Genomic DNA, 19,817 nt, shown 5'->3' on the forward strand with positions numbered 1-19,817 from the left:
ACAGAATCCTCAATAATTACCACTTAGCACATTAAGACATTTTTATTATATGTGGTATTATAGTTTTATTCCTGTTATTGACAAAACATGTTAACTCTCTTTTTCATCTGTCAATCACATAGAAGAAATTTCTTAAATTGTAAGAGTGAATTCTGTACTGTTTCTATTTGCATGATTTCTCTATTAAGTGGATTTTTTTACTCCCAAAGATAACAGCATTTGATGGTGTACAAGAAAGCAAACCAGTTATCATCAATATTCGAGTGATGGATGCAAATGACAACACCCCAACCTTCCCTGAAATATCCTATGATGTCTATGTTTACACAGACATGAGCCCCGGGGACAGTGTCCTACAGGTAAATACCCATATAACATGAGGATATAGTCAAAGCAGTGATTTGCATGACCGTTACACAATGTATCGCTTAAGAAATGAAAACTAATTTAAAAATTATTTTATGACATTATTTAGCTTAAAAAGTCTTACATTTTATATTTATTTTTCAAATAAAAGTATAGCTATATGCACTCTAATGTAGATTTAAACAACTAATTATTGTATGTAAACATAGCTATTTGAACTGTTTATACTAGATTTTTTAAAAGTGAACATACTGAAGTTTTAAGTTTTATATGTGCAGTTTAAAACTTCAAATTGCTTTACGCTATTGCAGAAATAAGGAGCGCTGGTGGTGCAGTGGTCACGCACTCGGCTGCTAACCAAAAGGTTCACGGTTTGAACCCACCACGGCTGCTAACCAAAAAGTTGGTGGTTTGAACCCACCAGCTGCTCCGCAGGAGAACAATGTGGTAGTCTGCTTCTGTAAAGATTTACAGCCTTGGAAACCTTATGGGCAGTTCTGCTCTGGCCTATATGGTTGCAGTGAGTCAGAATCTACTCAACGGCATAGGGGGATTGTAGAAATGTATTAAATTTCCCTTGGTGATAAATACAAACAACCACATTAATAAATTTGCAGACAGTCCTACTAAACATTGGTTACCTGGACCAAAAAATGGAGTCATTATAGTAGAGAAAACTTAGATTAGCTATTAAATGGTACCTTTGAAAATACAGAAAGTTGGCAAAATATTTATCCCTGATTTGTCTTATTTTTACCATTAACTGTAGTTTTTACATTTAAACAAATTGTAAGTCATTGCAAAATATTTCAGAAGTTTTCTGAGTATAAATTATAATTTTCTTCTAATCCTGAGAAACAAAGATAATAGTTTTAAGTTACTTTCAGGCCAGGAAGTTCATGATTCTATATATGTTTTAAAGTATTTGAATGGCTCTAAATTATGACCACATTTTATTTATATATACAAATGATATTGTTAAATAAATAGTTCGAACTACTTATTCAAAACCAGTCCAAACGTCTCGGCAATGTACTTCCTGCTATTGTCCTTGCTTTTCTCTCCAGCTTCACCTTTGGCTCTGCATCCTTATCCTTAAGCTTTAGCCCTACTGAACTACTTCCATTTTCCTGAATGTACCTCGCTTTTTCTCATTCTCTTGTACTGCTTCTTCTGTCTTGATCTCCTTTGCTTCTATTTATGGCTTGATTACTTCTTATCCTGTAGATTCTTTTCCTTCTAAGAAAGCATTCCTTAGTAATTCTCAGTAGGTAGTTCAAACTCACACAGCAGCTCTGCAGAAGAAAGACCTGGCAATCTGCTCTCATAAAGATTATTACAACCTAGAAAACCCCATGAGGCAGTTCTACTCCATCACATGAGGTCATTATGAGTCAAAAATTGACTCGAAGGCACCTAACAACAACAGCAGTTCTTAGTAGTTCTAACTTAGTAATTCTTGTTCTCACAACCCAGCAGTAACATAGCAGCTTGTACCGATTGTATGTCCTCATTTATGTATGAGAAGAAATACTTAACAATAATAGACCCCTGCCTCACAGCCTTTGTACGACCCATTGTCTCTACCTAGAATGCTTCTGTTACTCCAGGTCTTTACAAGGCTGACTCACTTTCATCATACAGGACCTAGCACAAATGTCACATCAAAAAAACTTCCCTAACAGTTCAGTGTCCATGTTACTCTCCTTCCTTCCCCTACACACTCACTCACACATTCTTTCTCTATTACCTCATCCTCTCTGGTTATTGTCATAGCCTTATAATCATATGAGGTAACCTTCTACCTATATTTTGCAGTTTTATTTTCTTCTTGTCTTCACCCCAGACAGAAAACTCCAGGAGATCAGAAACTCTGTCTTGTTTGCTGCTGTAATTAATGCCAGAACACGCCAAGCATATTAGCCAGGCAGTAAATATTTATTTCAGGGATGCATGACTACCACATTTGCATGATTTAATAGTTAATAGAAATTAGAAATAATTCAGTGATATCTCTATTTTGGAGGAGCCCTGGTGGCACAGTGATTAAGGTGTCTGCTGTTAACTGAAAGGTCAGGGGTTTGAACTCAGCAGCCGCTCTGCGGGAGAAAGATGTGGTAGTCTGCTTCCGTAAAGATTACAGCTGTGGAAACCTTATGGGGCAATTTGACTCTGTCCTATCAGGTTGCTATGTGTTGGAATCAATTTGACGGAAATGAGTTTAGTTTTTGGTTTATCTCTGTTTTGTTCATTGGATTAAGATATGCTTTCTTGTGTGATACAGAAAACGATGATATTATAGCCTGTGTTCTGGAACTCTGCCTGGATGTGAAGCCCATGTGTGAAAATCCTTTGCTGTGTATGTGGTAATAAGGGAAAGGTTGCAAATTGCCACAGTAAATGTTATTCAGATCTTGGTTATGGCACTTGCCACATTGCTAAGTTCATCTTTTTGCCCATTTGTTTTGAGGGTAGAGTGTAATTAGTTTGTCTCTGTATCCATAGCACTTGTATCCATAGTGCCTGGCTTATAGTAGAGGCTTAATATAGTCGACGCTTAATGAAGATTTATTGGAGAATAGGAAGAAAGGAGGGCCTGCAGACAGGCGAGTGAGTGAAGATATGAATGAATGGGAAGGTGGAAATGTATTGGCTTTTATTTCTAGTCAGTTATTGAGCCAAGAAAGCTACATTTTTCATTACTGAGGCAATCTTTCATAGGGAGCAAAATTATAGTTTACACAGATAAAGGAAATGACAATTATTGTCATGTTCTTATTTAATTAAACCTGATTCTCATCTCTATAATTATATAACTGGAAATAAAAGTAAGTTTATACAGAAAAACAGCCGACAGGGAACTGGAAAGTGTAACTAAGAAAACGATAGCAATTATGTAGTAGAACTGTATCTCAAAACAATGTTTGCCTTAGGGAGTCACAAGCTTATTTCTGGCATTTGAAGGCTACAAATGTTAATTTCCATTATGTATCTCTTTATAAAACAGATCCTTTCTTGCTTTTAAATATTTGTATTTTGTATATGTTCCCTGAACTATGCAGATTATGAAAACAGATTGTTTTTTGTGCCTATGTATATCTAATTTTTTAAATTATTTAAAAGCCAAGAAATGAAGCTTTATAATTAATATTTTTAATGTTATTCCTGGTATGTGGTAAGCGAGTGGTGTGCCTATATAACATCTGTTAAAAGCCTAGAAATAAAAGGAAATAGATTTCCCATTGAGAGAAAAACTTCAAAACAAAGTAAGATAATTTAGAACTATGATATGCAAATGCCCTTTAAGGCTTACAAAATCGGTTCCTACTCTCCACCTGCTCTCAGCCCATCAGCAACCCTATCTTTTCCTGTTAACAGAAGATGAATCAGCTTACTTTTCGGTTAATAATCTGATGCCAAAATGAATGAAAGTCTTAAAAACAAAGGTGACAATAAGGGCTTTTCAGAAAGGAGTCTTGGAAGGCAGATTTTAAATATTATAATTTCCACTGTAGCAATGACACTGTCCTGGTCTGATGTAAGTACATAATTAATTATTTGAGTGCATTTTCTTATTATGAGGTAACTATCCTTGTTTTTTAAGAGCCCTGGTATTACAGTGGTTAAAGCGCTAGGCTGCTAACAAAAAGGTCAGCGGTTCAAATTCACCAGCTGCTCCACGGAAGAAAGAGGTGGCAGTCTACTTCAGTAAGAATTTCAGCTTTGGAAACCCTATAGGGCAGCCTTGGAAACCCTATAGGGCAGCCTTGGAAACCCTACTGTATCCTGTAGGGTCAATGAGTTGGAATTGACTCGACAGCAGTGAGTTTGGTAGTTTTATCCTTGTCTATAGGGAGTTGATAGGCTGTTCATGGAGATGTGAGTATCCAGCTCCTTGTTAAAAATTTCCAATTATAAATTGGCCTCCTGCAAATCTCATATGCTTGCTTATTGTAAAAAGGGCCAGAATGATTCTGATGAATCACATGTAGAGGAGCTCTGCTTTAAAGTAGCATCTTTATCGTTTATAAATAGAACTGAAGTGTAATCAGACTTTTAGCACATATTATGAACAAAGAAATTTTTTTTTCATTTCATGTATTTTAAGCTGCATGAAAGACCCATTTTATAGGCCATCAATAAAAACGTACAGGTTGGCACTAATGGATATCGTTCTCTATTGTCTTAAGGTCTCATTTCGCAAGTTGCTAGTTTGCTTGAAAAGCCAATTGAACTATATTAAAGATGCAGATTTTAATACAATATTTTAATATTTTAAAGAGGTAGATTTTAATATCAGTAATTGAGCACGCAGCCTATACTCCATAGAAACCATTGCAAAACTTTTGCAATTCTCTTAAATCAACAATTCTTATCCTAATTGAATAGTAGAGTTCTACCTGAGGAACTTAAAAAAAATACTGATGCCTGGACTCTCTCCTCAGATATTTCTATTTAAATGATCTGGCCACCCCAACTTATAGTCCCTTGGGCAATTTTTAAATATCAAAGAGCTCTAAGATGCAGACAATTTTGAGAACCACTGCCTTAAACCTTTAACATATTTTTATACCATTGAATAACCATACTTCTCAATTGGTTGAGAAGATGGAATCCCATATGGAGTAAGTCCTTTGATCATCACCCGATTTTTTTCCCCATTTTTCTTTCTTCAGTTCTCCTTCTCTTCTTCCATCATGTGTCTTACCCTTCTTCACTGCTTTAGAATCCACCCCTTCTCATCCCCTCCACCTGTGATCCACTAATTATTCCATTTCTTTCACTACAGCAATCTCTCTTCACCCCTGATTCCAACCCTTTGGCCTATAAACATTCTTAAATCTACCTCTCTCCTGGTCTAAACACTCTTCCCAAATAAACACTCTTCATACTGCTCTTCTACTCTGATTCTTCACCTCATTGACAAAATTCCCTAAATTTATCAATCAATCCAGTGCCCGCATGGAATGCCCTCCCCCATTCCTTGCCTATTGAAATCCCCCAGGGTTTAGGGTTTATTCAAATTATACCTTTTTTTTTTAATCCTTCTTAACCGCACAGTTCAAATATTATCTCTTTAATACACCTATAGTTTCTTAGCAAGTCAGAATTAATGTATCTTTCCATCTAGCTCTCATATATCTAGCTTGCATTGCTATTCCCCACACATTTTATTGTGCCTTGCCATAAAGTTAGCTTTCACATATCCGTCTAGCCTACTGAAGGGAGGTCTGTTGTCTCAGTTCTTAAGTGCTCTGTAGCGATCGGAAAGGGCAGCGGTGGAACCCACCAGCCGCTCTGCGGCAGAAGGATGTGACAGTCGGCTTCCGCAAGGATTTACAGCCTTGGAAACTCTATGGGACAGTTCTACTCTGCCCTATAGGGTCGCTATGAGTCAGAATCAACTAGTTAGCAATCAGTTTTCTAGCCAGACTGAACTGTAAATTCCTTTAAGGGAGGAACTCTTAATGATCTCTGTGACCACCAGGGGTCAGCACAATGACTTACACACGGTAGGAATTTGGCTAATATCCATTGATGTTAATTTCTTCTATGAATACCCTCTTAATCAGTTAGTCATAGCCACACTTTAGAAATGTGTTCTGTTTGGCTTAAGAATTTTCTCTGCTATTCACAAAGTTTTGCCTCATTTAGCTTTTTGACATTTTTTTTAAATTTTACAATATCATATTGTTCTCTGTGATAAGTGCGTGTGTGAGAGAGAGTGGAAGAAAGAGATAGCCATCATAATTAAAGTTTGACGTTATATTTATTTAAGGTCTTGGTGGGGCTTAGTATTTCAGCGAATACCAGATAAAGACTTGATGAACAAAGCTTACAAGTATGTAGATATACTTTTATATTTATACATAATTCTAATTTATTTTTGAAATATGAAACAATTTAATTTTACTAAAGACAATAAAATCTCTTACTGACACTAGAATTGCATTAGAATTAAAATATAAACAAAAACATAGTTTTCAACTTATATAGATAATTTATTCATGCTGCAGACTTTAATTGAATTTGCAGTCTTGTTTGAACAACTGTATTTTAAGTAGATGATATCTCCCATCTGTGAAAATGGCAACACCATCCATCTAATATCTCAAGCTGTAAACCAGGGAGTTATTCTGACACATTCTCATTTACTTCCACCATCCATTCAATCTATTACCAAGTCCTATCAATTTTTCCTCATGTATTTACTGACTATGTCTACTTATTTCTCTCCCCACTACTAATTCCCTAGTAAAAGCTACCATCAACTTTACGTGGACCACTGCAGTGCCCTTCTTTGGGCTTCATTTAAGTCCCTTGCCTCCTTCCCTCTTCTCCATTCAGTAGTCAGAAGTTTAAAATTAAATAATTCCGATATATAATTGCCTTCAATGGTTTTCCACTGCCATAAGAATAAAACCCATAATCCTTATCTTGCATGACCAGTCCCCTTCTTACTCTCCAATTTCCTTATTTGCCACTCACATTTTTCTTACTCATTATAATGTTCTCACTCTGACTAGTTAACTCCTGTTCATATGCCATTCATTTTTTAGGTCTCAATTTAAATGCCAATTCCTCAAAGAAGCCTTCCATGACTCCCCCTTCTAAATTGTGCCCTGTTTATATTCTCAGAAAACCCTGATTTTTCCTTCATAGCACTTTTCAAATTTCTAATTAATTTTTTATAACTTTTTCCCCCATTAGATCATAAGCTTAAATGGACCAAAGACTTTGTCAATTTATTTTTTTAATCACTATTGTATACCCAATACTTGCAAAGCACCTGGCCCATAGTAAACCTCTAATTAATATTTGTTTAATGAATGAGTGGAACTAATGGACATAGGTAAAATGTGTGTTATATAATTTCTTGAATATTGGAAAATTACCTATGTTTAAGGTTTAATGCATTTTTAAATTTTATTCAACTGAACTGCAGATGTGTTAGCACCCCTAGAACATAGTAATCTGACTTGATGATCAGAGAATCTTTCCACTGAAGGCTCTGGATAGGTCAAACAGTTTGACTGAAAACATACCATAAGAAGTTTAATCATATATGCCTTTAGAAAGGCAAAGTTGAATAATTAATACATTTATTTGAAAATCATTTATTGTGTAGAGTGCCAGGCACTGTGCTGAAACATAGGGATTAAGAAAACTACTAAGATTTAATTTCTGAATTTAAGTAATTACTAGTGTAGTAGGGAAGACAGGCATATTAAGTTTTAATTTTATCATATATGCAAGTATGACTCATATCATCTAAACATTATGAATTTTTAGCAGTAAACTATTTCTTAAGACTTTATGAGTTATATTACCTAGATTGAGATTTCCCATTTGATAAACATAGGGGAAATATTAATGATATCTATATAGTGATAGTGATGTAGAGTGCCAGCTCCAGGGGAAGGCTTTCTCTCTCTGTGGGCTCTGGAGGAAGGTCCTTGTAATCAATCTTCTCCTGGTATAGGAGCTCCTCAGGAGCAGGGACCCGAGGTCCAAAAGATACACTCTGTTCCTGGCGCTGCTTTCTTGGTGGTAAAAGGTCCCCCATCTCTCTGCTTGCTTCTCTCTTTTATATCTCAAAAGAGATTGATTTAAGACACAACCTAATCTTATAGATTGAATTATGCCTCGTTTACATAACTAGCTCTAATCCTGCCTCATTAACATCATAGAAGCAGGATTACAACACCTAGAAAAATCACATCAGATGACAAAATGGTGGTCAATTACACTATACTGAGAATCACGGTCTAACCAAATTGGCACGTATTTTGGAGGGACACAATTCAATCCATAACATATCCCATACCATCATCAATCACATCTGTTTAGTTAAAAGAGCAAAGTAGACCTTGCATACTGGGATGTTAGTGACAATGCCTTAATAGGTATTGTTCTTTACAATGTATAATCTCAGCTGGCAGCCAAAATTATCAGTTTAGGTCAAAGTTTGGATTTCTCTTGAGGCTTCAAATTTAGTAATATAGTAAACATAACAAACAAAACAAGATCCAAATGATACATTTTAACTTTTCTCTAAAATACTCCTTCAGAAAAAATATGAAGGCATTCTTTCTTGAAATTTTTGTTTATGTGTTCCCCTTTCCATATGTCACAATTTCACCTTGTTTTCTACTTAATATTTTTGTTAACACAGATTCAGTTTTCCCAGTTGAGAGTTGCTGATTCTACTGTACTTTCTATCCATGGAGCAGGCATTTCCTGCTTCCCAGAGCTTTCCCTTTTGTCCATTTCCAGGAAGAAGGAGTAGGCTTTAAAAAGTAAAATTGATAGGGCCATCTCTATGTCTAGGCAGAGAGGAATCTTTAGCTAAATGAGGTGAAGTCACAATTCAGCCCCTTTTCCTTAAGGAGTATCCACTGTCAAATTCAGAACTCAAATAGTGTCCTGAGCAGCAATGTCTCCTTCTAATGCGATATGCAATACAATCCTGGGCATAGTACAATTAGATTCGGTTAAACAAAAGAAAAAAATTAATGAGGTGGGATGTGTCATGGCATCATCGCCCCCGATTCCCTCACCTCCACCCCCATATCCATGAAATTTTCTGAAAGTGACCTCCCCTTTATTAATCCACATATTCAAATGAACACATTCATATAATTGAGTCAGCCAGTGCTTCATTTCCTTTTTACTTCCCTGTTTTATTAACAGATATTTCATTCACTCCAGTTCTCAATCAAGCTGATACTCTGTGGGTGATAAAGAAAATGATAAGTCCCTAGAAGGTTATGGTTTTCTAATACACTTCGCACAATAGTATCAGTGAAATATGTTCCTTTATCTGATGAAATACAGACTGACAGACCAAATTGATATAATCTATTGTTCTAAACCATTAATGTTATTTTTTGTCACTGCTTTGGTCATAGGGTGAGCAAAGCTCAAAATAGAATATGTGTCTATTGGAGTCAGGATCCATTTGAAGCCATTTAGGGATACTGACTGGTATGTGCTGACCCTTGTTCTCACAAAGCCATCTTCAGGGGATGCCTTTCCTTTAAAATCCTTTATTAGCCTTTACCTCTTTAGCAGCTTTGGATAGATTAAGTACCTTTGTGATGATTCACTTCATGTACCCAGATAGCTAGCTACCTCTGGGGTCCAGATCCCCCTGTTAGCCTTTGTGCTCTAGCTCCTTTCTGAGACAGAAGCTTGGATTTTCTAGTGGGCAATTATGTATTGCTTTATTTCTTCTCAGAATTCCCACTGACCTTTCTGTAATTGCATTCTCTACACAGGTATGGTCTTAACTGTCAAATTGTCTAGTGCTCATTTTTCTGATTATATGGCACGGTCATTGGTCACTGCCCACAGATCTAAAAATATACAACATTACCCTGGGGCTAAAAACCCAATTTTTCTTCCAATGGCATATACACTGTCCTCAATTCTTCCTGCTGTGCACATTCACCTCTGCTTTCTTAGCAGAATTCCAAACTGCATCACATATTTCACTCTGGAGACTTTCATCAGTAAACAACAGCTAGATTTACTTTCATAGGGGCACAGGTATAGTAGAAGCTGGAAGTTCACCTAAGTGTTCTATTGTCAGTTCAGAGGTTTGGGGAAGTTTTAATCAAAACCATAACCAAATAAAACTAGGAGAAGAGAAATCCTGCCTCACATCTAACTGTAGGTCGGCAGTTGTAAAACTCTCCATGTACATGTGAAATCCATTCCAATTATGCATTCAATGTTGCCACTGAAGGATATTTTTTACTTTCCTATTATTCAGTTTGTAGTCTCGCCAAACCCTAGTGTTCTACCACAGTATCAGCATACTTACAAAGTTTTATTTTTTTGTCCTCTCATATTGTCCTCCTATTCTCCAGCAAGTATTACAGTATGTTATGTACCAGTATCTAATAATCCTAAAAATTGTTAATCATCCTGGCCATTCAACTTCAACCAGAGATTGGATACTCCACTGAGAGACCGAGGAAGATATCCTGGCGCTCCAGTAAAATATCAGTTGGAGAAGTATATTGCTGATCATTACATAACAAATCTAGGTTTGCTAGTACCTAAAACACCTCAATCACTACAATGAGATATTCCATTTTCAGAAGACAAAGAAATCAGATAGTGGCCTTCTCTACACAAACTTTCTACATTTCCAACTTTATCCATCCAAAAGGAATTTTGGGGCCACATTTTAACTCTCGTAAATTGTTTCCTTTCTGAACATCACAACCAACTAATGATTGGTACTCAATGTGAGCAATCCCTTCCTTTCAGCTATGTCATATTAAATTTAAAAATTTAGCTCCTTAAATATTTAACCAAGTAATCCAAGGCAGAAAAGATTACTTGATGTGCTGACAGTGTTTTTCAACAGAATCCCCCACCTATTTACAGTGTAACTCCTAGTCTCTATAGTCATCTGTCTACTACTATTCTGTGCCTGGTTAGTGTGTGTATTGACCAATGACTTCAGTAGATTAGTATCACAAGTGAACACCACAACTTTCCAAAGTCCTTGACATAAACCCTTTTGGTGAAAATAAGGAGCATTATTTTGGTTTGTTTGTTTGTTTTTGTCTCAAGACCAATTTTACTTGACTAGATTGCTCAATTTTTTTTTCTCATTTAATAGTTTGATTTAATTAAAATAGTTAGCAGCCACAACAAATACGATTTTACTCACTTTCCCCTCCTCTGCTGCTTCTAAGGGCCGAGTTCATTTTGTCAATCCTTGAGGACCAGAGTGGCATCAAAATGTCATTAGTCAGTTTGTCCCCAAGAATCCTACATGTCTTCTGCAAATAAAGATAGTTTAACTTCTTCCTTTCCAATCTGAATGCTTTGGTTGTTTTTGTTCCTTTAAGTGCTTTGTGGCACTGACTGGAACATCCAGTACAGTGTTGAATAGAAGTGGTGAGAACAGACATCCTTGTCTTATTTCTGATCTTAGGGGAAAAGCATATAGTCTTTCACCATTAAGTATAATGTTAGCTGTAGTTTTTTTTGTAGATACTTTTTATCAGGTTGAAGAAGTTACCCTTTATCCATAGTTGTTGAGCGTTTTCATCATAAATGGATCTTGGATTAAGTCAAATGCTTTGTCTGCATTTATCGAAATTATCATGTGGTTTTGTCCTTTATTCTATTCATACATCATAAATTGATTGAATGTCTCAATTTCACCTTTAATCTGAAGGATCGTTTTGCTAAACACAGTACTCTTGATTGACAGTGTTTTATTGTCCCTCTCCTCCCCATTAGTATGCAAATATCAATTCTCTGCTTTTTGCCCTCCATTGTTTTTGATAAGAAAAACCCAAACCAAACCCGTTGCTGTCGAGTCAATTATGACTCATAGTGACTTTATAGGACAGAATAAAACTGCCCCATAGGGTTTCCAAGGCTGTAATCTTTACAGAAGCAGACTGCCATATCTTTCTCCCATGTAGAGACTGAAATGGTTTGAAATGCTGACCTTTATAGTTAGCAGCTGACCTTTCAGTTAGCAACTGAGCCCTTAACCAGTGCACCACCAGGGCTCCTTTTTGATGAAAAGTCAACCATAAATCATGTTGGTGTTCCCTATGAGATGAGAACTTTTTTTCACTTGCTGTTTTCAAGTTTTTCTTTTTTCTTTTTTTTTAGCCTGACTTCTTACAGATTGTCTCTGCTTCTGCATAGTTTAGTGTCAACCTTGATTTGAGCAGAGGTTTGCTCAGACTCTTCAGGGCTATAAGGCTTCCACCCGCTGCCAATTGATCTGAGTTTGGGTTGAGAAGGGCATTTCAAGTTGTTCAAGACTTCCTTGAAATTTACATTCTTCTGAGGTTTCTAGTGTCTCCTCTATGCATGTGTATAGGTATGGAGAGTTTATCTGTCCCTTCTGTGGTGCTCTCATCTTCATCCCAATAAATTTCTGGGTTGTTAGCAACTTACCCCAACTGGGACTGCAACCTCAGACTGGCAGAACTGAGACTGTTCCCTGTTCCTACTATGCTAGCTACTTTTACTACCAAAAACCAAACCGACTGCCATCAAGTCAATTTCAACTCATAGCGACCCTAGAGGACAGAGTAGAACTACTCCACAGGTTTTCCAAGAAGTGCCTGGTGGATTTGAACTGCCAACATTTAGGTAACTACTTTGCCACCACAGCTCTGTTTTCAGTCTGTTTTCCCTTGCAGGAAAGCTACTGTTTTCCATGGTCAGATCTACCCTTATAAAACTTTCATGCCAGCTGAGTTTGGGGCAGGGATGGAATCAGACCCAAGCAAGAAGGCCACTGACTCTTGATTTTCTTACCTGAAGTTGCAGCAGTTCTTCATAAATGTTGATGTGTGCTTTCTGTTCAATTCTAATTCATAGTGACCCTACACAATAGAGTAGGGGTGCCGCATAGGGTTTCCTAGGCTATAACCTTTAAGGGAACAGATCTCCAAGTCTTTTTCCATGGAGACGCTGGGTGGGTTCTAATCGCCAACCTTTTGGTTAGCAGTAGCAGAATGCTTAATTAACCATTGACCACCAGAGCTTCTTCTTCTTCATAAATAACTTCTTTCAATTTGTTGTTTGCTTTACCAAATGCTCTAGAGCCTTAAAATGGTGTTTTCCCAATTTTGCTTAGATTTTTATTTTTATTTTTGGGAAAATAATTCTCCAACCTCTTCACACAACTACAACCAGAAGTGCTGACTCCTACCTAATGTTCTTTGAGTCATTAAAACAAACAAACAAACAATTTCAGTCTGGTGGTGGTGATGGTACTAGATGTATAATATAAAGAAAGAAACAGATTTTTGAAAATAGGGTGTCTTGCGATGAAGTAAAGGAAAGAAAATAAATAAAACACATTATATCATCAGAAAAAAAACTTTTAGTATTCAAATCATTTAAATGAATATTTTTATGTGTCAATTATTAGTCATGGACTATGGTTTATTTTTATAAAAGGAATATTCCATATATTTTACATCACCACTATGCAAATATATTCATTTTATAAGACCCTATATTTTATATTAGACAGCAATCTGTATTGTAATAAAAATTATGGCAATAGATTTGTTATTGTACTGAATCCGTGCTCTATGTTGAATTAAAACAAATCAAATGAAATAAATGTCTGAAAAAAATTGAAATATCGCAAATTAATGTAAAAGAAACTCTGCAACCTGTTACACAAGTCTTCAAGAACTGTGTTTCTTTTAGCTTTACAAATGAACCAAAAAAGAAACAAAACAAATCTACCTTATTAAATGCAAAATACAAGATGAAAGGAGCCAGCATGACATACTAGGAAACATATAGACATGAATGCCTAGAAACACAATGCTATCTTTTTTCTATCCGGGCTAAAAACCAAAATAAAGCAAGCCCCAGAGACTATCTGAGATTCTGGAAAGGGCTGAGAGGACTCCTCAATGAATATTTCTTAAAGAAACCCGTATTCCAGTGCCACTTCTCACTTTTTATATTCTCTAGGTGAAATTCATTGCAAGTTAATTAGAATACAAAACATCCCTTAGTAATAGAATATTTCCCTTAGTGAAAACCAACCAACCAACAAAACACTAGATTGAAACAAATATTTAGGTGATGTGGTTTCCAAAGCAGAACAATTGTTATCATCAAGAATCCCAAATGTTTATATAGATCAGAAAGATCCCTTACCCAAACAGCAGAAGACTATGGTATAGCCATAGCATGGGTGTACAAGATAATACGGTATGGCTTTGTTCTAGTATTGCTTGATGAGTATTTATGCTGTTGATCAAAAATTTTCTCTCTACAAATCTGTTTTGTTATTTAAATCAGGTATAAAGTGTCTTAGTCCATATTTTGGAGAGTAACAATGTTGTTTCGATTTTTTTTACAAATAAGAAATATTACAGAATTCACTGCCATTCTCCTATAACCACTTAACCTAAAATCATGTCATTCTTCCCAGCTTTTCGGCCCTCAAAACAAAACAAAACGAACAGGCAAAACAACAAAAAAAAGAGGAAAATAAAATACAGAGGCTTCTCTACATGTTAGATATCAAATATAAGTGAATGCTTTCATTATTTAGTTGTCCAACTTAGTGATTCTCAAACTGTTTATCACAGCCCACAATACCTTTCACTATCTGGCCTCCACCTGTCTCTACTCGCCTGCCAGTCTTTCTCCAGTTCATCATGTTCAGTATCCCTGAGAGCCATTTAATACTTTACCACCTTTACCTCAGGGTCCTTACACGTGTCCTACCCTATCCCCTGAACTGTTCTTAATCCATATCCTTCATGTGCTAGATTCTCATCATTCAGGTACCAGCCTAAATGTGATATTTGCCTAAGGACATTCTTAACTACCCTCTACCCCACTCATTGCTCTATATGTTCATTTCGTACTTGTTGAAACATGTCAATAGATGTTTCTTTATTTCTTGCTAAAAATTTAACTTATTTGACTAAATTCCAAAAAAGGCAGGGCTCAAGTTTTATTTACTAAATTACAGCCAGCTCCTAACACAGTGCCGAGGACCATTATAGGTGCTCATTAATTATTCTGAAAGAAACAATGCTTTTCTCCAGATGATTATTTTTCCCAAATTAGCTTTAAAACTTAATTCTGGTATCATGATGACCAGCAAATGGTTTCTAGCTCATAACTCTCCTCTTGTAGAAAGGCTTAACACATACCAAATATCACAATAAAACAAGCAGAAAAAAAAACCCATTGCCATCCAGTTGATTCCAACTCACAGCAACCCTATAGGGTAGAGTAGAACTGCCCCATAGGGTTTCTAAGGCCATCATCTTTATGAAAGCAGTCTGCCACATCTTTCTCCTGAGGAGTGGCTAGTGGGTTGGAACCGCCAACCATTCCATTAGCAGCCAAGCGCTTAACCACTGTACCACCAGGGCTCTAATATCACAATACTTTACTAAAATGACTTTAGTTATTTACTTTTTTCTGTCTTCCTGGTTTGAACAGTTAACCTGAATAATAAAGAGATAAAGAAAACAACTTAAGAACATATATTTTAAGAAGCGCTTAATTTTACAATTTAGAAAATCTCTTTACTTAAAATTTCAACAATTATTATAGGGATAGTATTTGTTTTTGTTATTTTTCTTGATATTTTTTCAGTATATGATTTTTATTGCTTGTTACAGATAACTAGTTCATCATGATTTCTACAAGAAGGCCACTCTACCACTTGCATAGCAACCTCTTTGCCCTGTGTAATGAATGGTCTCGTATTGAGTAAAGACAGGTTTGATGTTTTTGTGACCACATGTTACTACATACTAAGATGTCAAAGCACAATAATCCTAGAAGACTAAATAGCATAAAACACGTCAAGAAGAATAATTAATTGTAAAACCCTCTTCCTGTAATATTTAGGATTCTATGGCTAAAGTGGCATAATTCCAAATTAAATTAATTTTCTTTTTAAAGTAAAGTTGTTGTTCGTATATCAGGAAAATCCAGTGGTAAATTTGGTGTCAGACATAACTGGACACAGTATCATCTATGATATTCTCTCCCTATTGCCTGGTGCTGTCTTCTTCTTTAGCAGACCCACTTCTAGTGCAGGCAAGAAGACCAGCCGAAGCACCAGATGTAAATTTTTAAGTTTAGCCCCAGAGAAAATAAGAGCTGTTCTCTCTTAGTATGTCCAGGAGTCATCCTGACTCTACCAACTTGGGTAACTTATTCATTCTTGAACCAAACAGTGTCCAGGCCTGAGTCTCACTCCCATTGCTGGACCTGAGTGTTAGCCCCACCCAAACATGAACTGTCAAAGGGAAGAACGGCTCCCCCATGGAAAATAAGGTGCTCTTCCAGCAAGTAACAGTCTAAGATGCCCAGGAGGCAAAAACAACAAATACTGAACATACTTATTCATAATAAATAAAGCCATAATTCATTTCTAGTGAAAATGTATTTATTCATACATAAATACTATGTTCATACTCTTGAATTATAGTTTATGGCTCCTGATTATTTCTATATTGACTGTGACTGTGGCTTTTATTCTATACCTGCTTTTTTTTTTTCTTTTGCAGGCTCATTTTCAATTTCTTTTGTTCAGTTTATGATCCAGAATTCTTTACATTTGTCCTTTTACATAAAAGCCATATTTCTCAGTTTCACAGACACAGGACAGAGACAAAATGGAAAGGCAATAGCAGGGCAAATCAGTTTTTTTTTTTCTTCTCTTTCTTTCTTTTTTTTTTTTTGTGTGTGTGGAGTTTGGGGAAATGACTGGAATCTGCACATATTGGAAGACTGAGAAGAAGCTGTTGTGAGAGGGTGAGATTAAACTTCCTAAAAGGGCATAATCCATTATGGAGAAGAAATACATAAGCAAATAACTCCTAGTGTTTCTTACCCTTTAGATATCATAAATATTTAAGTAAAGCAATTAAAAATCATTTATTTTGCTTTCATGTTCTAAAATGTCAGCAACACTTCAGCTTCTCCATGTAAATCAACGCCTCCTCCCCTCGATTTTCCTTAGAGGTCAATTTACTCTCTAAATTAGGATCAGACTTCATATACCTCCATCTCATAGACCACTGGTCATAGAGTCATTGAGTTGTAATTAAATTAAATCCCCATCATAGATACTGTAAAATTAATATCCACAGTTCTACTCAATACTATGTAGTAAACTTCAGAAGGGGATACCTATTGTATACTATGATTGAGGTTAAAAAAAAAATCTTGAGTTTTAAAGATCTCATACTAACGTTGACTGGATTTTCAGAGTTGGAGTCTTGCTCCCTTTTCTAATCTTGAATCAGCAATAATTTCTTCTCACTGTTTTGGTTTGCATGCCTGTAGACTCAATTACGTTGATTCCCTAGTCCACTATTTCATTATTTGATTCTAAAATTGTATACCTCTATTGTATACCTCTATTTAAGTAACCTAAACATGGAATTCATCTGTGGCTCGTTTGTCTAGCCTTTCTACTGTTAATGGTTTCTTTGGAGCTAGTCGTTTTCCCTGAATATGTTAGCTTATCTGTAGTTGGATGCCTCTGCAATTTGAGGGGTGTTTCTGTCACCTTTGCTTTGCAGTACTGCTTTGCATTTACACACCTCCCAGATGGATGCCTTCTTAAGTTTAATTATCATTCAGCTTATCCTCCATTCCAACATCATTTATGAAAATGTTAAATAAGACCAGCCACAATACCTATATCCCTGAAGCACACTCCACAACACTGCTTCTTGATGCATTGCCATTTATCATTAAATTCCTTTAGCCAATTTAAGTCCCAGGAAGAATGTTAATATTGAATCCAATTTGAGCTATATTTTAATTAAGATTTCCTGTGACATTGTGTTAAGTGATTTATTATAATCAAAATTGATATCTCCTCTGCTACCCCCAACCTCTAATTTTTTAATTTTAGCTGCACACAAAGGAGAATGAGTTTATCTGGCTTGAATAGTTCTCCATAAATATGCATCATTCATTTTGACTATTGCTGCAAATAGTTTCCTTCTCTTTTGCCTTTAGGACTGTCTGTCATTCTCATACAAGTCCCAGAATCATTTTAAGAAATGTCTTTCCTTCTGTCAACCACATCTGTCTATCCCCAAATACCCAATCTCAGGACTTAGTTGCTTTAATTCCAGTCTCTCAAATTCCTTTCTGTTTTTTCTTCTCAGCTATTCTTGTTGCTATTTCTGTGTACATTGTCATTTTAAATGTAGAGCATAATAAAAATAGAAATATAATATGCACAATATTTCCCTTAAGCATTTTGGCATGCATAAAGTACTTGGTTTAGATTTCCTCAGGATATTAGACATGCACCTTCAAATGGACCATTTATTAACATGAGGTCCCTGAAACTGAATTCAAGTTTCAAGGTAAATGAATACATTCCTTTTTTTTCTAGGAAGTGTGCCAGAGTTTCTGCCAAATCCCAGAAGTGTCTGTGATACCCAAGTAGATTAAGAACTACTACTTTAAAGCAGTAAAACTCAGGAATTAGAAAAATACAAAAAATAAAAGAAAATATCAGTAAATAAGAACAATTTTTTCATAAGTTTATTCATTACAATTATGCTTATTTTCTTTAGTCAGAAGAAAACTTTTGTTTTTCCCTTTTGTGTAAACTAAGACAATTTTCATCTTCTCTGTCCATCACTTTCTATGATGAAAAGAGAAAATTCTGTGAATATATGTAGAATTCCTGTTATAATATTTCCTCCTGGGATCCATTTTTATTTATTTCTTTTCTCTTAAGTAAATGCGTATTTATCAGGAAATCAAGGGCCCTTATATAATAAAATAAGTAATTATTACCTTAATTCTGCTTTATAAAATTAATAATAGCTCTTCTGTTTTTACACATAATGGCCCAAATATAATGTTTAACTGTTAGATACAAGTTTCTCCAAAATGGTTATAAACATATGCAACATTAGCCTTATAGATGTTTGTGTCATATCATTTCAGGGACTCTATATAGATTTTCTCTCCTCAAAAAATATTTTATGGGCTACATTAGCCTTGGTATTCTCCAACTGGTGATGCATTTATCTGATTTTGACTAGAGCTTGACAGTCCTTTATAAGTCAGTATGCACAGGATTACAAGTGTCTTTCCTAAAGCCAATTGTAAATAAGGACAGGATAAGAGAGTCTCTGGGAGACTGGACAGAAACGATTATGGATTAAAAAAAATGAGAGCAAAAGGAAAAATAGGAGTAGTAAGGCAAACATCAGGCATTTTATTTTTCCAGGTCTTAGTCTGTAGCAATATGTGTTTACATGCCAAGAACTAGAGGTAAGATAGAAAAAAAAAATTTAAAGTTCCTATAGAGACATTAGATTTTCCGTTAGGACTTTCCTCTTTTCTTCTTTGTTAAATTAAAATAAAGATAATATTCAAGAACCAAAAACTTTTTTTTCTTATCACCCTCACAAGAAAAAAAAAAAAATAATAATCCAGCTGTGATTGCTTCAGTATCATAACAGAACACAGTAGTCTCCGTTCAAGAAAACAAGAGTATATGTGCCAAGAAAACTTTCTTTACTTTTTTTTTTTTGTCTTTGAAAGCAGTCTTCTTTTGTTGGGAGAAAAATGACACAAAGGTGAAAGGTTGAGTCCCAAGAGGATTTATGTTGTGATTTTCAATTCCAGCTCACTGCAATTGACGCGGATGAAGGGTCAAATGGGGAGATCACATATGAAATCCTGGTTGGGGCTCAGGGAGACTTCATCATCAATAAAACAACAGGGCTTATCACCATCGCTCCAGAGGTGGACTTGATAGTCGGGAGGACTTATGCGCTCACTGTCCAAGCAGCAGATAATGCTCCTCCTGCAGAGAGAAGGTAATTTATGTTAAAACCAGTGCTGTCTTTTCATCACTCCCATTTAACCCCGTAATTAAATTTAAGAAACGCAGCAAGCATTCTTTTATCCTCTAA

At 35.7% G+C, this 19,817-nt stretch overlaps 1 protein-coding gene across 16 annotated transcripts in view; it reads left to right on the forward strand.

Annotated features, from left to right (window-relative positions):
- The window catches only part of PCDH15 (protocadherin related 15), an 803,588-nt gene that overhangs the window by 439,066 nt on the left and 344,705 nt on the right, over positions 1-19,817 (forward strand). For all 16 annotated transcript variants that reach the window (XM_004369889.1, XM_004369890.1, XM_023739508.1 and 13 more), the window contains 2 exons: positions 210-359; positions 19,528-19,721. In XM_004369889.1, the coding sequence (XP_004369946.1) occupies positions 210-359; positions 19,528-19,721 (344 nt within the window). The remainder of the gene's footprint in view (positions 1-209; positions 360-19,527; positions 19,722-19,817) is intronic.

Source organism: Trichechus manatus, unplaced genomic scaffold, assembly GCF_000243295.1.
Source record: "Trichechus manatus latirostris isolate Lorelei unplaced genomic scaffold, TriManLat1.0 scaffold00007, whole genome shotgun sequence".
NCBI classification, from domain to species: Eukaryota; Metazoa; Chordata; class Mammalia; order Sirenia; family Trichechidae; genus Trichechus; species Trichechus manatus.